Below are 16,387 nucleotides of genomic sequence, written 5' to 3' on the forward strand. Positions count from 1 at the left end.
GCGTGCCTTATAGTGCTACCATTATCTGATACGAATACCTGCCGCGACCACTACCTTGGTATCCAATGCTACCTACCTCCAGTAGGTGCCTACTTAGCAGGCTGCCGATTTACAAGTTACTACCTCCTAATACCTAATACACTGACGTTTTATGTTTTATGAGCACCAAAGCAGAGATTTACGCAGTCAGGCCACTACGGAGTATTAGAATCGCAATCCTTGCCGGCCAAAGAGCAACTGGCCAGACTGACAATTTTAGGACAAAAAGAAGGCAAGCTACGATTATCCCGCCCTCCTCCAGAAAATAAGGGTCCTCCGGCTAAGTGTCTTGGCTGTTCCCGCTCTGGAACCTTTCTTTTCCTTGCTCCCAACAGCCAAAAAGAGCGGGTGGATGATGTGATACGGCACGGTGCGGTTCGATTGGATTTCAAATACGCCTTCTTCTCATACTCGTGCTCACTCGCCTCGCATGTAAACCGACTACACGTGCTAGCAAGCTGCTTGCCCCCGGTTTATTATCTTCGATACACGCAAGTGCATGCCACGCGAAGCAAAAAGAAAAGCAACAGTAGCATGTCATCATCGCGCAAGGAGCGGGGGGGGCGGCTTGCCTGCCGCTCCATGGATTCGATCCTGTCTTGTACAAACGCCGTCATCGCCATCATTCCGGTGCTGTGCCATCAGACGCAGTCAGGGAGAGCACGTGGTGAGCGGCGCTGGAGACGGTTCCTGAAGACAAGTGGGGAGTGGCCAAATGTGGCTTTCGAGCCTAGGCCAAGCGTACCGGCTTAGCGGTGCGAACCCGCCAGCCGCCATCAAAGCATCGTCTCGAGTGCGATGCCAGCCGTGGCGGCGTGACGGCAGACGACTACCCATTCAAGGCCGCTCCCTGCTGCACTAGGACGGAGAACGCCCGGGCGGCAGTCTTGGCGGACAAAGTTGTCGTCGATGGCCTCTTCTAGGCCTTAGCCTGGCGTGGGGAGTTGTGCGGCATGGGGGGTCGGGAAGCGGATGGACACAGGCTCTGGTCACATCGCGTTGTCGCATCGAACGGTTTTGTATTGAAGACGTTGGACGGAGCTGAACGCCTCTATCCCCTGGGGCCATGCGCAGCAACTCTGCTGCTGGAGGTATCCTTGCGCCCAAACTGATTGGGCAAAGGCGAGGCTCGTCTCTACTTTTCTCTCCCTTCCCGCCGCCGTATGTCTCTGGTGGCATTAAACTAATGCCACGAAAGCGTAGGCTGATAAGCAAGCTCTCCGTACTGTGGACAACAGCAAAGGCTTTCCGCGAGCCCGGCCCCCCAACCGCAAGACGGACCTGAAGCTCGCGTGCCAATCACAGCGTCGAATGCACCCCCGTGCTCGCTATATTCGCCGCCAGCAGAGCGGGTCCTTGAGCCTCTTCCGAGAGGAGCAAGAGAAACCAAATCTAGCAGCAGCATCTTCTTTGGGGGGGGCGAGGTAATAGTACAAGCATGTACTGTCGCTTTGCCGGCGCCAAATCGTCTAGACAGACGCCTGATCAGTCAGAAGTCTGGGATATGCTTGCCCATGAGGTCACTTGCTTGACGTGTTGAGCACAGACACCTTGAGACGACTCAATATCATTCTGCCCAGGGATGCGATGATGTGTTGAAGCGTTGCTGTTTGTCGAAGTCGCTGCCAAGGCGATAGTATCAAATATGGAGAACAGCCATCACTGCTTTGTTGTAGTTGTAACATTGCGGCCAACTCGGGGTCCGGACGGCAAAGTACCGACCTCCACCAGTCGCGGCCTTGCAGCTCCCGGCGCACAGAACCAAGAAGACATAGGTATTGACATGTACACAATGGAGCAGTGATACTGGACTTCTGCTGCGCTGCAAAAGGCATGCACGGTCACCACCGCAGCGCTACGCGCATTGAGTTTGCTGCAGTATTCAGCATCCCCGCTGCTCGACCAAACGGCTTCTCTGCATTGGCGGCTGTGGATCTGGCTAGGATGCTGCTAGTGAGCAGCAGCTTTCCTCCAGCACGCAAACTGTGCTCCTAATGGCAGATGCTGTCTTAGACAGAACCCGTGCTGGTCGTGCTTAGCTGGCGTTGGACCAGCCCCGCGAGATAGAGAAATATAGCAATGCAACTTTTTTTTTGAGCCCTCGTTTTTTGAGCCGTATTCCGCTTAACGCGAGGACGCGTGCGTACTGCTAGCTACTATTAATTGCTCGGGCTAATAATCTACTGTACGAAACGGTAAAATTTCTGGCAGTTGCACAAGGATATCTCTCTCTGACTATCCCTCTCTTTCTCCTCTCTCTCTCTCTATCTCTCTCTCTCTCTCTTTCTCTTTTTTTTTTTTTTTTTTTTTTTTTTTAAGTAGCTTGAACCTTGTCTTATCCACTCCCAATAGCTGCAGTGCTGCGTGCTCCATAGCGGTTAGCAGTATTAGATGCTTATAGATTAGCACTTCGCAGGCATCATTACCCAGGCAGTGACTCCATACTAGGTAGCATTAGCACGCTCCAAGTACGCAACAGCACCCAGGATTTGTTACTTCCTCTTGATTCTTCAATCTCCAAGCTCTTCCACCATCCTCCCAATTCCAGCATCTCCAGCTCCGGTCCTCACCGCCAGGGCATGGCGACAACCGGCTGCTCGCTCACACCCAAAACCAGCCCGTGACAGCCTTGGTAAGCCCTGCCGGGCTGCCAGCCTCTTCTCCATCCTGCGTGGCCAGTGCCATGATAGCTTCTCCTGCAGCCTCGCCCAAGCCCGCGGATTGCTGTCTCCGGTGACTGTAGCCCTTCAAGCTGCCTCGTCCCAGCATGGCCGCCTCGTCCTCGTCCGGCTCCTCCTTCACATCCTCGTCTCTCGGCCGCCCGCCCACCTACAGCCGCTCCTACGTGAGCCCCGTCGACTCGACCTGGACGCAGACGTCAGAAATCTCCACGATATCAGCCACCTCCACGGGCGACTCTGGCGCGCAGCCGGCCTCGCTACGGCCTCTCGACTTAGGGCCCCCCGGCTATTCTGCCACAATGTACGATCAGCCTCCCGCCAAGTCTATGCCGTTGCATTTCCAGCTTCTGACAATCTGTGCCTTTATTCCTCTGCGATAGAATTCTCTTCCAAGACACTCCCGAAGAACGGACTGTGTATCTGGGACCCTGGGAAGTGGTGGGGTCTGAGCAGCGACGTATCCGCTGGCAGTGCAGCTACCAGAGCGAGCTGCTCGAACATTTTTGTAAGTGCCAAGCTCACTTCCTTGCCATCACCAACATCTGCTATATACCTACTAGCAGCACTACTATTTCTATAGCTATATCTAACCATTAGTAATAATTACACCACAATGCTACCTACCACTCTTCCATTTCCTCCTCCGCTCTCCCCCGTCCCTTCTCACTCTTCTCCTTTGCCATCAATCATTTCGTATTTGTCTATTCTCCTCAACTAAGCTCTCGGCTTACCGCGATACTCTATAGTACCTACGGACATACCTTCAGATATCTACCCTCATACTCTTCACTCACGACACCGCCAATTTAATGATCCGTCAGACGTAGAACGATTCCTGTCATTCAACGAACATCACCGCGTCAGATACACCTCCGGCGACGGCGTCTGCATTCATGATGGCTTCATTGCCGTCAAATACGAGTTTACAAGCGTCGATGCTTCTATCCAATTTCAAGGCGACCTTCGCAAGAAGGATCTAGTCGGATTTTATGACGTCGACGTTGTTTGGTCCAACCTTCAGAGCCGCACCGACAGTTTTGGAAAAGTTAAGGGGATCGGTGCTATCCAGAGGCTCAAGCTTTGGAGAGACCGCTACACCACCTTCCATTCCTTGAGTGTGTTCGCAAACAAGACGGATCATCAATACCGCGAATACGACATACATAATTTTGACGGCGAGCTGCGGAATCGCGATGACCGCGCAAAAACATTGCGTCTCAGCGTTCATGGTCGCCGAGGAAGCGTACCCGAGGAGGCTCCCTCGCGTCGAACCTTTCGCATAAGACAAAGGGTCCGGTCTGCCGGCCAGGCCAGCCAAGCGAGTCCCGAGCTGGGTCCCTCATATACAGCCACTCCGTTGGACATTCGACATCTGTCCATCCAGTTCACGCACAAACGAGGTAAGTAAGCCTTCGGCCAGAGCAAGATTTTGAGGGAGGCACAAGAAAAATTCTAACATGCTGAGCAATGCAGACTATAAGCGTTTCATCGAAACTTGGACACATGCTCACAGCTCCGACCGTGAATTCAACGGCATTCCGTTTCCTCCCAATCACTTCGAGCTTGCTTCGCCAGATATCCTTCCTAGCTGAGCATAACAGCTTCCATACGTTACTCTTTTTCCCTTTTTTTTTTTTTTTTTTTTTTGAGCTGGCATATGTGGTACAAGAAATATCAGGTTCTTGTGGCCTGCATTGTCTCTGTAAACGGCCTTGAGTGCTTCTAGGGATGAGACATCTCTATCATTTCCCTTTTCTCCCCACTCTTTGTCACTCAACCGCCTTCCAGATGCATATTCTGTCGGCCGAATAAGCCACATGTGCGGCTGCTTAAAGGTCAAAGACGTCACCAAAAGCCGAGCTGCATAGCGTGGTAAGAGGGCGGTTTGCTATTGGCCCCCACCACACCATCAACCCCCGCGATCATCAGGCCATCAAGATCTCCCGTGTCGTCATGTGCAACCTCACCCGTTCAGACAGCAATCGGCAGACATTCTCTCCCTATTTCTTTTTTCCCCCTTGCAAATCACAAGGAAAGGAAAAAGAGACAGTGGAGGTAATTATATTACAAAAAGCTAAAAGGAAGGTAAAACTCCAGAATCATCGGCACACTAGCACTCTAAGTTTGCATACCTATCCAAGGAGAAGTGAGGCAAATAAAATTCAAGCCGTGCTATCGCTTCCTCAGCTCAACAATCGCTTCTTTTCTCATAAGATTTTTCGACCGCCATGGGCGTCATCCTGGCCATCAACGCCGGCTCCAGTTCCGTCAAGATCTCAGTCTACCTGGCGGACAAGGGGAAAGCGCCGCGCCAGATTGCTGAATCTCAAGTGAATGGTCTTACAGCTCCTCCAGCCCAGTTGAAATATTCGCGAGGAGGTGAGACCATAATAAAAGACAAAAACGTGGACACTACCGTCAACAGCCAAGACGATGCTTTTGCCTTATTGCTCAAGACACTGGTAGAGGATGCTGAATTGAAAGAGATCGGCTCCAAGTCAGATGTTTCCATTGCCTGTCACCGCATTGTCCACGGAGGTGACTATGGCGAGGCCCAAGTCATTACTCCAGACACATACCACCATCTAGAGGCCCTCAGCGACCTCGCTCCCTTGCACAATGGTGCTGCGCTAGAAATTGTCGATTCGTGCATGAAGCAGCTCCCCGATGCGATCAACGTTGCTTGCTTTGATTCACAATTCCACTCTACAATTCCACCTCACATTTCTACATACCCCATCAACCCGACGATAGCCAAGAAGAACCGGCTGCGCAAGTACGGCTTCCACGGCATCAGCTACGCCTTCATTTCAAGGTCTGTAGCTGATTTCCTCGGCAAAGACCTCAATCAGCTCAACATCATCGCCCTTCATCTCGGAAGCGGAGCCAGCGCATGCGCCATCAAGAACGGCTCGAGTTGGGACACGAGCATGGGATTGACCCCGTTGGCCGGGCTCCCTGGTGCGACCCGCAGTGGAAGCGTAGATCCTAGGTGAGCCAATCTCGTAGATGATCCCGTTCTCTATCCGTCCTGTTGCCTGTTTCACAAAATGGTCTTATGCTCTGCGCCTTTGTTCTATTCGACAAGGATATTGGTTTGAGGAAGGAAGCCGGGCAACTGCATATTCCTCCCAAATCACACCCCCCCTTCAGACCATGCTGGTAGTGTAGCACTCGTTTACCTAATCTCTCACGCTTTGGTTTCCCAATTCAGAGAAGGCTAACAGAATGGGTGTAGCCTAGTCTTTCATTACGCCAGCGATGTAGGGAAGCTATCTCCAGCCTCGACGGAGAAGCTCCACATATCCACGGCCGAGGAGATCCTCAACAAGCAGAGCGGCTGGAAATCCCTTACGGGCACTACCAATTTCGGCACCATTGCCGCCTCGGATGAACCCCAGCATCGCCTCGCCTTCGATTTATTTGTGGACCGCGTCTGTGGATTCGTTGGGAGCTATTATGTCTCGCTTGGAGGCCAGGTAGATGCACTCGTGTTTGCAGGTGGGATTGGCGAAAGGAGTTCCCGGCTTCGGGATGCCGTTGTTGGCCAAGCTGGCTGCCTGGGTTTTGCCCTCGACGAGACACTCAATAATGCCGAGGATGGTGGCAATGCAACTGTGCGGGACATAGGCAGCAAAGATTCGAAACACCGCGTCCTCGTCTGCCAAACGGATGAACAGTTTGAGATGGCTAGGGCATGCACGGATATGGAAGCACTTTGGAGGTAAGAGGGATATGGAGATTCTACAAGGTTCTTTAGATGGTAGACGTCTAATATTTATACATATACATATATACATATACACATATACACATATACACATATACACATATACACATATACACATATACACATATACATATACACATATACGTATATACATGTGTTAATGATGAGAAGCCAGAGTTTGTCTATCCCGCTTGCTGGTTAAGTGTTTTCGAAGGCGGGAAACCCTTTTCAGCAACCCTCTGATGTCATTCGCCTGAAGATTTCAGACATGATGGCATTCTATTTCTATTTGGTAACTATGTGATATTTACGGTACACAGTCCTGTTCTTAAAAAAAAAAAAAAAAGACCTTGAGCTTCAATAAAAACGTATGCCAGCAAAGGAATGAAGAAGGAGCGGCAAAGTTTAGTGGTGACATTGATCCTCTGGTGTCTCATGTAACGCGTACCATTCCGAGAGGCTCAAGAGCAGTAAAGCAATTCTGCTACGACAGTTGTCTCATGTAACGTTTAAAATATTCACATGAAGATGAAAAGCGTCCAAGCAACATTGCCATCTATAGTGTCTCGTGTAACGTGTATTATTCGCACAGACATGTTCAAGGCACTGTAGTATAGCTCAGTATAGACATATGTATATGTTGACTCAAGCTTATGTTCTCATTCAGTTTATTTACAATTGAATTTCTTGTATATGCTCTAGTCTTATATGCAGTGCAATTTTGTAAACGCCATCAAAAATGCTAATCAAGTCCGATTTCGTAAATTAAACAACGAATAGAAGCCGAGAAAAAAAAAAAAAAAAACTCCTTTCTAACAATATCAAACATGCCGAACCATGAGCTTAAGACGCAGAAAATCTAACACTATGATATCATACATGTTCACTTTTTTTTTTTTTTTTTTTTTCTTTCACCAGGGACTTGGTTTGGCAAAAACTGCATTCCTCCTGTCAGGGTACATACAATAAATAGCTGCTGCAGCCCTCGGCATCACAGCACTGCTTGTTGGCCTACCCTGTGATCAAGTGTTTTTATGAGAAAACATTCCCTTTGGCATATGCCTATAGTTGGGGGTTCTAGACAGCTTGTTATCACAGCATCAGGAAGGAAAAGATCAGCAGTGCTCAAGTAAAATTTGCATGTTTTTTTTTTTTTTTTTTTTTTTTTTTTTTGCGAAACCCTCAACCTCTGCTCCAGCTGGAAAGTGCGACAAGCTTTGATAGGCCAGAGCATATTCAAACACAGCTGCAAGGAGAGAGACATTTCCCCATTTCAGTACTTTTAAGAAACATGTACAAGACAATCGTAAAATTAATAGAAATCAACAAAGTGGTATCAATTGAATCCCAATCCCGTTCCAGGCCCAAAAAAGCGAGCTACCAATTGTATATACAGCCATTAACACACACCATCTCCTTTTTTTGATCCTCCCATGCATGCGTCACATCTAAAAAGTGCAAAGCACACCAATATTCTTGTCCATTGGAGCCGCCAAAACGCCATATGATAGATAAGATGAAGCCTCCCTCGTCACTCCTTCCTAAGGACTCATCGGTCATAAAGGCCACAACAAATGTTACTCATGCCGGCCTCGCCAAGAAGCCGTTCTTCGTCGGAGAAGATGGTGGGGATTGTGTGCATGAAAGCGTGGGATATCAGAGCGCGCATAAAAACAAGAGCCCTGACCAAGAGAAATAAAACAACAGGATTTAGGAGAAATTATTAAAAAAAAAAAAAAAAAAAAGCTCTCGTGATAATGAGAGGGAACATAAAAAAAGGAGGAAATTGAAAGCAAATCAACCAAGGCGCCATTCGTGTATCTTGCGACCTTTCATGATATATATATACCTCCCGCGCTGCCAGGGCACGCAAAATAGTCTTTCTTTAGGAGACTTACTTTACGCTGGCGAAAGGGACAAGGTATTAAGAAAAGGAATTGAAAAAGAAACAAATCATGATAGAAATGGAAATGCCCAAGAGCGAATCGCACCCAAACGCCATGTAACATCCAGCAGAGGCAGCCACCAGTGTGTATTTTCTTGCCTCTGGTCGTATATATACCGAGTGTGCTTTGTATATTCCCCGACCGAAAGATTCGTAATGCAAATTGACAAGTTGGAACTCAAGTCTTCGTTGTCGCTATTCTGGTTTAATGTTGTAATGAATTGGTGGGACATTAAAAATTACTCTCCTCTCCTGTCTTTTTCGGTTAAAAAATTTTTTTTTTTCCTTCTCATTTTTTGAGTTTTGAAATTGTTGGTATCCATTCATGCTGTAACCGCAACACCTAGCTGTGCTGTGCACTGCGGCGGTGCGCAGGTGGATTTGCCGAGGAATTTGTGAAAACGGTGGAGGGGTAATAATAGGCAGAGGGAGAAGAGAGGTAGTAGGTGCTCTGTAAAAACCACGTCCTTCCTCATCATACCATGCCGCCTTCTTGACAGGCTATGGCCATGGCCAGAGCGTCGAGACCGCTGGGCGTGCCACCGACTGCGGAAGGACGGTTGAGTAATGGGAGTTCAAAACCGCGCATATCCCATGCGCCCACACTGCCGGTCGGCTGCGGGAGCGGGGACGCCGGCAAGGGGTTCTGCTTCTGGTGAAGTTCGCTGGAGTCCCAAAAGACAAAAGAATCGGGGCCTGTGGTGGAAGAGCGGCTGCGGCTGGACGAAGTCGAGCTGCGTCGCACATCAGAAGCCAACGAGGCCTTGCTGGAGCGCTGGCTGCCAGAGCTCCGCGTCTTGTCCTTGTAGTGAGTTTCCAGGTGCTGCTTCATGTTGTCGGCTCTGGTGAATTTCTTGTGGCACCCTGGGAATGTGCACTGGACCGCCTTTTCCGCCGTGTGGATTTTGGAGTGGCGCGAGGCATGGCCAGAGGTGGTGAAGGTCTTTTCGCATCCATGGCTCTCGCGATACCGGCAAGGATAGCGCTTGACGGGGCGCTCGGAGACTGAAGACGCAGCGGAGCTGTCTTCTTCGCAAGAGGCTGAGGGACTGCAGTCTCCATAGGCAGGGCGCTTAGCGGGAGGGCCCTCAGCGGTGTATTCGTGTCCGAAGGCGTAGACCGGAGCTCGCATATAGCTGAAATCCACTGAAGGCGTCAAGGGTGAAATGGCCTCGCTAAGCTGAGAGTCGTAGGAATCCGAGCGCAGGAGCTCGGGAGTGTTTGGAGAGGAAGAGTCGCTGCGAGAAGGCGGCTGAGGGCGCACAGAGGGCCGGCTGGAGTACGGGAAGCTCGTCTGGTGGTAATAAGTGGGCTTCTCGGCCCAGCTGCTGTCGTCGTTGAGGAGAGAGACCTTGCGGCCTGCGGCGTCGCGAGCGTGCATTGTGATGAATATTGGTGGTAGAGAGAGACCAGCTTTGTAGGAGAGGAATAACGAGGGCCTTGGATGCGTTTATGCTGTGAGCAGCGAAGCCGAGCTCTTTGGGTCAGAGAGCTGTGATGTTTTTGTAAGTTGCGTTTTTCTGTTCTTAGAAGCCAAAGCCGATTCCTAAGAAAGAAGATATGAGCTTGAGGGAGGATAAACCAGGCTGTCGTTTATGCTGTTGTCTCTTCGCTAGATGAAATGCTGCGGTAGTCGTGGCTGGTGCTGCAAGAGTCGCAATGAGGAAAGAGGGACTGTAGAGCCGTGCAAGCATGCGAATGAGGAGCTAATGGTGATTCTTGTTGCTTCTTGAGATTTCTGTTATTTTGTTTGGTCATCTGCTGCCTGTGGCTTTTTTTTTTTTCTTTCGTTGTTATTTCGACTCTCTTGCTGTGCCGAGTGGATGTACTGGAGAAGGGCTCTATTGCATGTATAGGTGGCAGGCTGGTGAAGTGGCTGCTCTGTGTCGCGCTGGCGGGGCGCAGTGTGGTATAAATCTCAACAGGATCGAAATCAAGCCAATCTCAGGTGGCGCCGCCTTGCATGCACGATTGCCGCTGACAGCGATAGGGCTCTGCTTTCTGCAAACGAGAGACGATGCGGAAACAAGGATAAGAAGATTATCAAGACTTCTCTTCTGTGGAGGGTGATGGTGAGGGTGAAGGAAGAGCAAGGCAGGGAGAGAGGCGAGGTCCAGAGTACAAGTAGATGAGACGAGATGAGAAGAGGGTGAAAGGTTGGCAATGCAGGTGGGGAGAGCAGAAGGGCACAGGAGCGAACGATCGAGTTTTTGACGAAAGCCGGGAGAGTCGCCGCCAGAAACGCATCCATCCATCGATCGAGGAGGGATCGAAATAAAAAAAAATCCACTGCCCACTTTACTTGTACTCCGGGTGCCCAAGAGCCATGAGAAGTGACTGACGCAAGAAAAAAAAAACCTTCCCAACGCGAGCTCTGCCCTGCAGTCTGCATGGACGGTGCTTCGGGCGCTGGAGCTGCGGCGACAGGGGGGTCCCCTAGAGCCTCTAGGGGCTCTCTAGTAGGGCCACAGCAGCCAGAGCTGCTGGGATTTGGGGCAGGGAACCAGGGTCCAGGCAGGGACAGAGGGGCCACAGCTGGAGGGGGGTGTGGGGATTGCGTTGGAGAGAGGAAAGAGGGGACAAGCACGTACCTGTGGAGAGTGAGGGGAGCAGCAGACATGTACCGTGGCGAGTGCGCGCTTGTACCTCTGGGCGGCGCCGGCGGTAGCTGTGGCTGACACGCCCTCCATCCGACGTGCTGCCGCTCCGGGTTGCGGGTGTCTTGGCTGCTGCTGAGCGGCCGCTGGGTGCTGAGCTGAGCGGCGGCAGTTGAGGCCCGGGCTTCGGCACCAGCGTCAGCCTCAGCACCTCCTAGGTAGGTACCTGTTCATTGGCATTCGCATCGCATCGGCACCAGCATCAAGCATAGGTGCTACGCTGCGGCTGCAACTGCTGTTGTAAATGCAACCGCTGCACCGCAATGCTTCCGTGAACCCTCAGCGGACACAGCCAGCGCGGTGCCGGGCTCGTCCACACGTGCATGCGCCACCAGCCGCCTTCGTCTCGCTTGGCTGTCGAGGTGCAGCCGGTGAAGATCCTGCTGCTCTAGCGTGCTGCGTGGTGTGGCGTGCCGCAAGTCAAGTGTCAAGCCGGTACATCCACGGTCAGCAGATTTAGGCACGGCGCCGGGTACTCCTGCGAAGCTTGGAAGCGCACTTTCACACTGCAGGCGGCTGTGAAAAACGCTCCACGGCAGCAGGTCGCATGGAAATGGGGTCTGATGAATGGTCTCTCGCTTTTTGTTCTCGCTTTTCCCTCTCTTTGCCCTTTTCTGCATCTAAAAAAAGTTTTCTCGTCTTTCTTTAATCCCACCTTAGGCATCACTGCTCCCAAAAGATCGCATGGTGGATGGATTTTGTTGAGCGCCAAGCATGCCTGCATGCACTTGTGCGCGCCTCGTCCGCAATACTTTTGTGCGCTCTCACACCACTGGTTCTTGAGGTGTCGAAGTTGATTTCGAGGTGGGCCTGGTTGCTTCCAATCGGGACCCCCTTCGTTTCTTTCCTCCCTCTTCTTTTTTTATTCTTGGAATGGCCGCGAAAACACACGTTGCAAGGGATGAGACTACCTAGCATTGCTTAGCAGCTCCGGGACTGTCAATCATGTCTGCTTACAGAAGACCCTCATGGCGAAATCTCGATCGCAGAACTCTCATGACACTACCTGGTGGATCATGGGCTCCTGCGGTATTCCCTACAAGGAGCATTTTGAGTGGTTGACGTCACGTCTGGTAAGCAGAAAGTCACGTCAAACTCGACATTTTCGGCCCCTGGGATCCATCAATCGCAAAACAAGGAGGGGTGCGCTCTCATCTCGGTGCAAATTTTTTTTTTTTTTCCAAAAAAAAAAAAGCATAAAAAAAAAAGTGTGAAAAAGAAAGCCGAAGGGTAATCGTCACACTTCCTATGGGGCCTTTGGAGAACACTGACTATCGGCAGATATTACTGCACATGCTAGGAAGACAAACAGTGAGTCGTGCCAACTCGTCTCGCTACTGCTTGCCCCCAGATAAGAGGTAAAACGCGTTCTTTGTTCGCCAACACGCAACTGTACATACTCGTATGATTTACGAGTGGCGGTACTTCGTGCGCGCGCATCGGCCAAGGACGGTGCATGTACCCCGGACCTCATCTACGCGCTTACTGGTACTACTCGTATGTTCAAAGTTACTATACCAAGCAACCCGCCGGGCCAGCAGCCAAGGCTAAAGTTACGACACTACCTGGTCTTCAGCTGCAAGGCCCAAAGCCTTACTGGGAAGGGCGCGAGGGGGTGAGCCAGACATGTACGAGTATAAGTTGTATCAGAGCGCCCCAAATATCTGAAGCATAATCAGAAAATGGGAGGATTTGCGACCATGCGACCCGACTGTAAACCGCGAATCAGAATAGTATCAGATGTCGCATCAACCCTGGGACCATCCATAATTGCAAATCCGGTGCTGCTGGCAAAAATCCGCATCTGAAGCTTCGCTCGGCCACTTTGACTTCATCGTGTCGTCATCGTGATTCGGAAAGCCCTAAAAAGTCGCTCTGGAGAACCAGCGCCCACCCATACATTTTCGCATGAATGCAGTGACAGCCGGCTGAGGTCAAGATTGCAAGAAAAGAGGGCCTAGGAGGAGCCCAAGGGCAGGGGTCTCGGAGGGTCTTCAAGGGCCCTACGGGGTCCAACCCAAGCTTGCCGGGCTGGTGTTTGGCCTCCATTGGGTGACCAGAGGGCCAGGACAACGGAGACCAGCGCAAGGGCAAGGGAAACGCTAGCGCCTCATCCAGGGTCGTTCGCATGCAATGGAGGAGCAGGACCCAAGCGGCCCACGACCCAGTGACACTGGCGGCCCAGGAGCCAATTATCGGGAAGATCGAGAAAACTTCCAGCACAGGGCACTGCATAGCTGCGGATCTCCTGGGGCGCCCGGAGACGTTCCTAGCACAGCTGTCTTTAGCACGACTCCAGCAGAATGCGACTTGAAGCGAGTCTGCTCCAAGGGATCCGTGGATACTGATGCCATCTGATGGGGCTGACAACTCCGCAGTGTCCGGCTGCTCCTGCTCTACTAGCAGTGAATATGGAACCGCTGCTAATACAGTTACTACAGTACCACCACTTTGCATGGACGGGTATAATCCAAGGCACTTTAGCACCACTAGCCACAACTCTCTTTTTGCAGCGCAGCCAATCAGGCGAGACACAAGCCGTCGAATGCATGGAGAACCCTGAGCGCAGAGCGCAGAGTGATAAGAAACACCAGCTGGCAGCCCGGGGTACTTGACGGTGGCGGCCGCGGTACGAGCTGCCACGCAACAGCAGTTTGTTCAGTACATGATGTACATGATCCCCCTCTTCTCGCTCGTCCTTGCACGCATCCGTTCGGCTGCGGTGCGCGCTAGAGCCCTAGATCCGTGGGAAGGGTAGCAAAGATGCAATTCTTACTCGAGCCATGGGCTTTTCGTGGATGCTGTTTTCTCTGCCCCTCCCCCGAGTTCCTCGTCTTGGTACACCCCAGACATATAGGGCATGGCATCTCTCTACCCTTATCATGTTCTGAGACTTGCTCTTCGCTGCTCTCACGCTGGGTTCAACTTAAAAAAAAAAAAAAACCTGGGGTCAGGAGGTGATGAAAAGGGTTACTGTCTCTTTTTCCATTGCAGCGATCAGGGTCCTATTGCTTCCTCAGCCTATGAATTTCTAGTGGCGCCTCTTTTACAGATGCGGAAGGATGTCTCCGTCGCCTGCGTCATGGAAGGTTTGTGTGTGTGGCTTACACCAAGAAGTCACAGAGTGGCTACCACTACTTCACTTCGGAGCAGACTACGGAGCACTCCATACAGGCACTAGCATGTGCATCTTGCTCGGCAAAAGAAAAGATAACGACCCAGGAGGATCTTGCCTTTGCGTAGGCTTGCACTGAGCTGCACAGGAAGCACAATGCGGCAACTGCTTGGGCTAGCCTTTACGAGGCTCGCGGCTATCTTTGTGATTATCGCAACCTGCACACGCATACTGTATGCATACATCTCCGCCTTACAGCGGCGCTGCTGCTTAGTCTGCATGCGGGAGTGGCGGGGTGTGGCTTTGGAAGGGTTGGCCAATTTTGTGTGTCTTATCCCAGGTCCAACAACAAAAAGCCAAACGTCACCATAACATCAATATTCTACAACATCCAGCTTACCCAGCCCAAAGATGGTGTTGATATGGGAACCTGAGACTGGACTGGTGACAGCCTGCACATCGCGGCATGAAATAGCCGTTCACGTTGCTGATTACACAGACAAAGGGCCATTAGCGGCTTTTGTCTGCGTTCGACAGGCCTCCCAGTCAAACTTAAAAAGCTTGAAGCTTGCATACGAGTACTTTATTACCACCGGCACGTACTAGTACCTAGTAGTAATGAGTGTACATAGCAGTGGCATAGCACACTGGCCGGGATAGTGGCGGAAGAAGCGATGGAGCTAAGCGGCCAAACTTTGGTACCTAGAGCAGGGAAGAAGCGCCAAAGACACTTCCCGAGTTTCCGCAATTGGAGAAACACTAATAATGGCCTTGCAAAGTATACGCTCGTTTGCGGCCACACGCAAGGATATTTTTGCTTTGCGCGGCCAAAAAATCGCGCCGTGAAAACAACGCGTGAAGAAGGTGCGAACAGTCAGGTTATCAAAGGAAATCCGCGTCCTATGCAGATGATTTCCATCTCCCCGTTTAGGACGTGGAGAGGAGAAGCGCAGACGAGGAACACGCAAATGAGGGACAACAGCTTTAGGACCAGCCAAGGCTAGCCTGTGGCTGCACGATCCCCTCATGGATCGCAGCAACAGCAGCAGCACGGGGTTTGTTTTAGCGGAAGAAGATGCAGGTCCATTGCCTTCTGAGGAATCAGCATTTGCTGCAAATCCCTTTCTAGAATGGCTGGTGCTCTTTATTGGCCCACCGCTCGTTTATACGCTCGTTGCGCCTCAAAGTTTCGTCCCCTCCAAGGAGGAGAATAGCTCTGGTGTCCCTATCCCCTTTCAATCTCTGGCCCTGGCTTTAGCCTTTCCTTGTTCTGCTTACTGGCGTCTTCTCGCCCGAGAGCACAAACCTTTTAACTTTCTGATAGATAAACATAAAGCAACACGGATGGTCCATTGGCCTAGATATTACCAGCGCAAAGCATCCCCGCGCGTTGAGTAGCAGCACTAGCTCCGGCCACCCACGGAGTTGGTCATCGTCAGGCACTCGCTCAGCCTATCTACATACTTTGCTGCTCCCTACTGTACAAGTCGGTACAGAGCATCACACAGGCTCTATAGATAGAATGATGAGCAATGCCAGGACCCGTGGTCTGCTGGGCCCTCGGTGACGCCTTGACTACCGCAGCCTCTGTCGATCACCAAAAGCCCCCCGTTACTCTCCACGCAACGCAGGCTACGAGGATCTCGACATTTGCGGAGGGATCGATAAAACGGGCGAGTGAGCCCGCTCCTTGGCCTCCCCGCCAGACCAAGCCCTGGGACTCCGCCTGACCCCACATGGCCATGAGAAGGAAAAAAGCTTGACCGGGCTGGAGTGCAGCACGAACGAGCCGAAGCTAATACAGGTACTACCTGTACATACGAGTCTGTGTTACGAGAACATGCCGTTCAAAGTAAGAACGAGCACGAGGACACGGCGGAGCTTTCCGTTCCCATTCTTTCGGCCGCATACGACTGGTGTAAGCGCTCGAAGCTTTTTGCAGATGCGGCGTGTGGTCTCAAGCGGACAAAGTTAGGGTCATAAGCCGATAGCTTCAAAAGGCGGCAACCTGACATGCGCATTTACCGTCTGGGTAAGCCAAGTACTTGTGGCATTCCCTAGCCATGGCCTCAGAGTGCGGTCGAGAAAGACATCTCCTGTCGGATAGCATTTATTGGTTATCATAGGCGAGCTGGCCAGGCAGACTGGTCCATAGCTTGTCGACTTTGCCTACCCTGTTGGTGATCGACAGCCCCATCTCTCTTATGAGATAAGGGAAAA

At 51.4% G+C, this 16,387-nt stretch overlaps 7 protein-coding genes across 7 annotated transcripts; 6 read left to right on the forward strand and 1 right to left on the reverse strand.

Annotated features, from left to right (window-relative positions):
- Nucleotides 1-1,872: 1,872 nt before the first annotated feature.
- TrAFT101_003413 (uncharacterized protein) lies at nt 1,873-2,487 on the forward strand (the record flags this gene model as incomplete). Its single annotated transcript, XM_066126876.1, has 2 exons — nt 1,873-1,992; nt 2,446-2,487. The coding sequence occupies 2 exons, from the start codon at nt 1,873-1,875 to the stop codon at nt 2,485-2,487; spliced, it is 162 nt and encodes a 53-aa protein (XP_065982983.1).
- Nucleotides 2,488-2,806: 319 nt separating this feature from the next.
- TrAFT101_003414 (uncharacterized protein) lies at nt 2,807-4,312 on the forward strand (the record flags this gene model as incomplete). The annotated part of the gene is made up of 4 exons (XM_066126877.1): nt 2,807-3,021; nt 3,101-3,225; nt 3,467-4,120; nt 4,194-4,312. The coding sequence occupies 4 exons, from the start codon at nt 2,807-2,809 to the stop codon at nt 4,310-4,312; spliced, it is 1,113 nt and encodes a 370-aa protein (XP_065982984.1).
- Nucleotides 4,313-4,948: 636 nt separating this feature from the next.
- TrAFT101_003415 (uncharacterized protein) lies at nt 4,949-6,448 on the forward strand (the record flags this gene model as incomplete). Its single annotated transcript, XM_024898945.1, has 2 exons — nt 4,949-5,712; nt 5,959-6,448. The coding sequence occupies 2 exons, from the start codon at nt 4,949-4,951 to the stop codon at nt 6,446-6,448; spliced, it is 1,254 nt and encodes a 417-aa protein (XP_024766827.1).
- A 2,422-nt stretch (nt 6,449-8,870) lies between these two features.
- On the reverse strand, nt 8,871-9,776 carry TrAFT101_003416 (uncharacterized protein; the record flags this gene model as incomplete). Its single annotated transcript, XM_024903245.2, has 1 exon — nt 8,871-9,776. The coding sequence occupies one exon, from the start codon at nt 9,774-9,776 to the stop codon at nt 8,871-8,873; it is 906 nt and encodes a 301-aa protein (XP_024766826.1).
- Nucleotides 9,777-12,020: 2,244 nt separating this feature from the next.
- TrAFT101_003417 (uncharacterized protein) lies at nt 12,021-12,414 on the forward strand (the record flags this gene model as incomplete). The annotated part of the gene is made up of 2 exons (XM_066126878.1): nt 12,021-12,125; nt 12,334-12,414. The coding sequence occupies 2 exons, from the start codon at nt 12,021-12,023 to the stop codon at nt 12,412-12,414; spliced, it is 186 nt and encodes a 61-aa protein (XP_065982985.1).
- Nucleotides 12,415-13,185: 771 nt separating this feature from the next.
- On the forward strand, nt 13,186-13,410 carry TrAFT101_003418 (uncharacterized protein; the record flags this gene model as incomplete). The annotated part of the gene is made up of 1 exon (XM_066126879.1): nt 13,186-13,410. One exon carries the CDS (start codon nt 13,186-13,188, stop codon nt 13,408-13,410), a length of 225 nt encoding a protein of 74 aa, XP_065982986.1.
- A 1,783-nt stretch (nt 13,411-15,193) lies between these two features.
- Nucleotides 15,194-15,565, forward strand: TrAFT101_003419 (uncharacterized protein; the record flags this gene model as incomplete). Its single annotated transcript, XM_066126880.1, has 1 exon — nt 15,194-15,565. One exon carries the CDS (start codon nt 15,194-15,196, stop codon nt 15,563-15,565), a length of 372 nt encoding a protein of 123 aa, XP_065982987.1.
- Between the last annotated feature and the right edge of the window lie 822 nt (nt 15,566-16,387).

This window comes from Trichoderma asperellum, chromosome 2 (assembly GCF_020647865.1).
Source record: "Trichoderma asperellum chromosome 2, complete sequence".
NCBI lineage: Eukaryota > Fungi > Ascomycota > Sordariomycetes > Hypocreales > Hypocreaceae > Trichoderma > Trichoderma asperellum.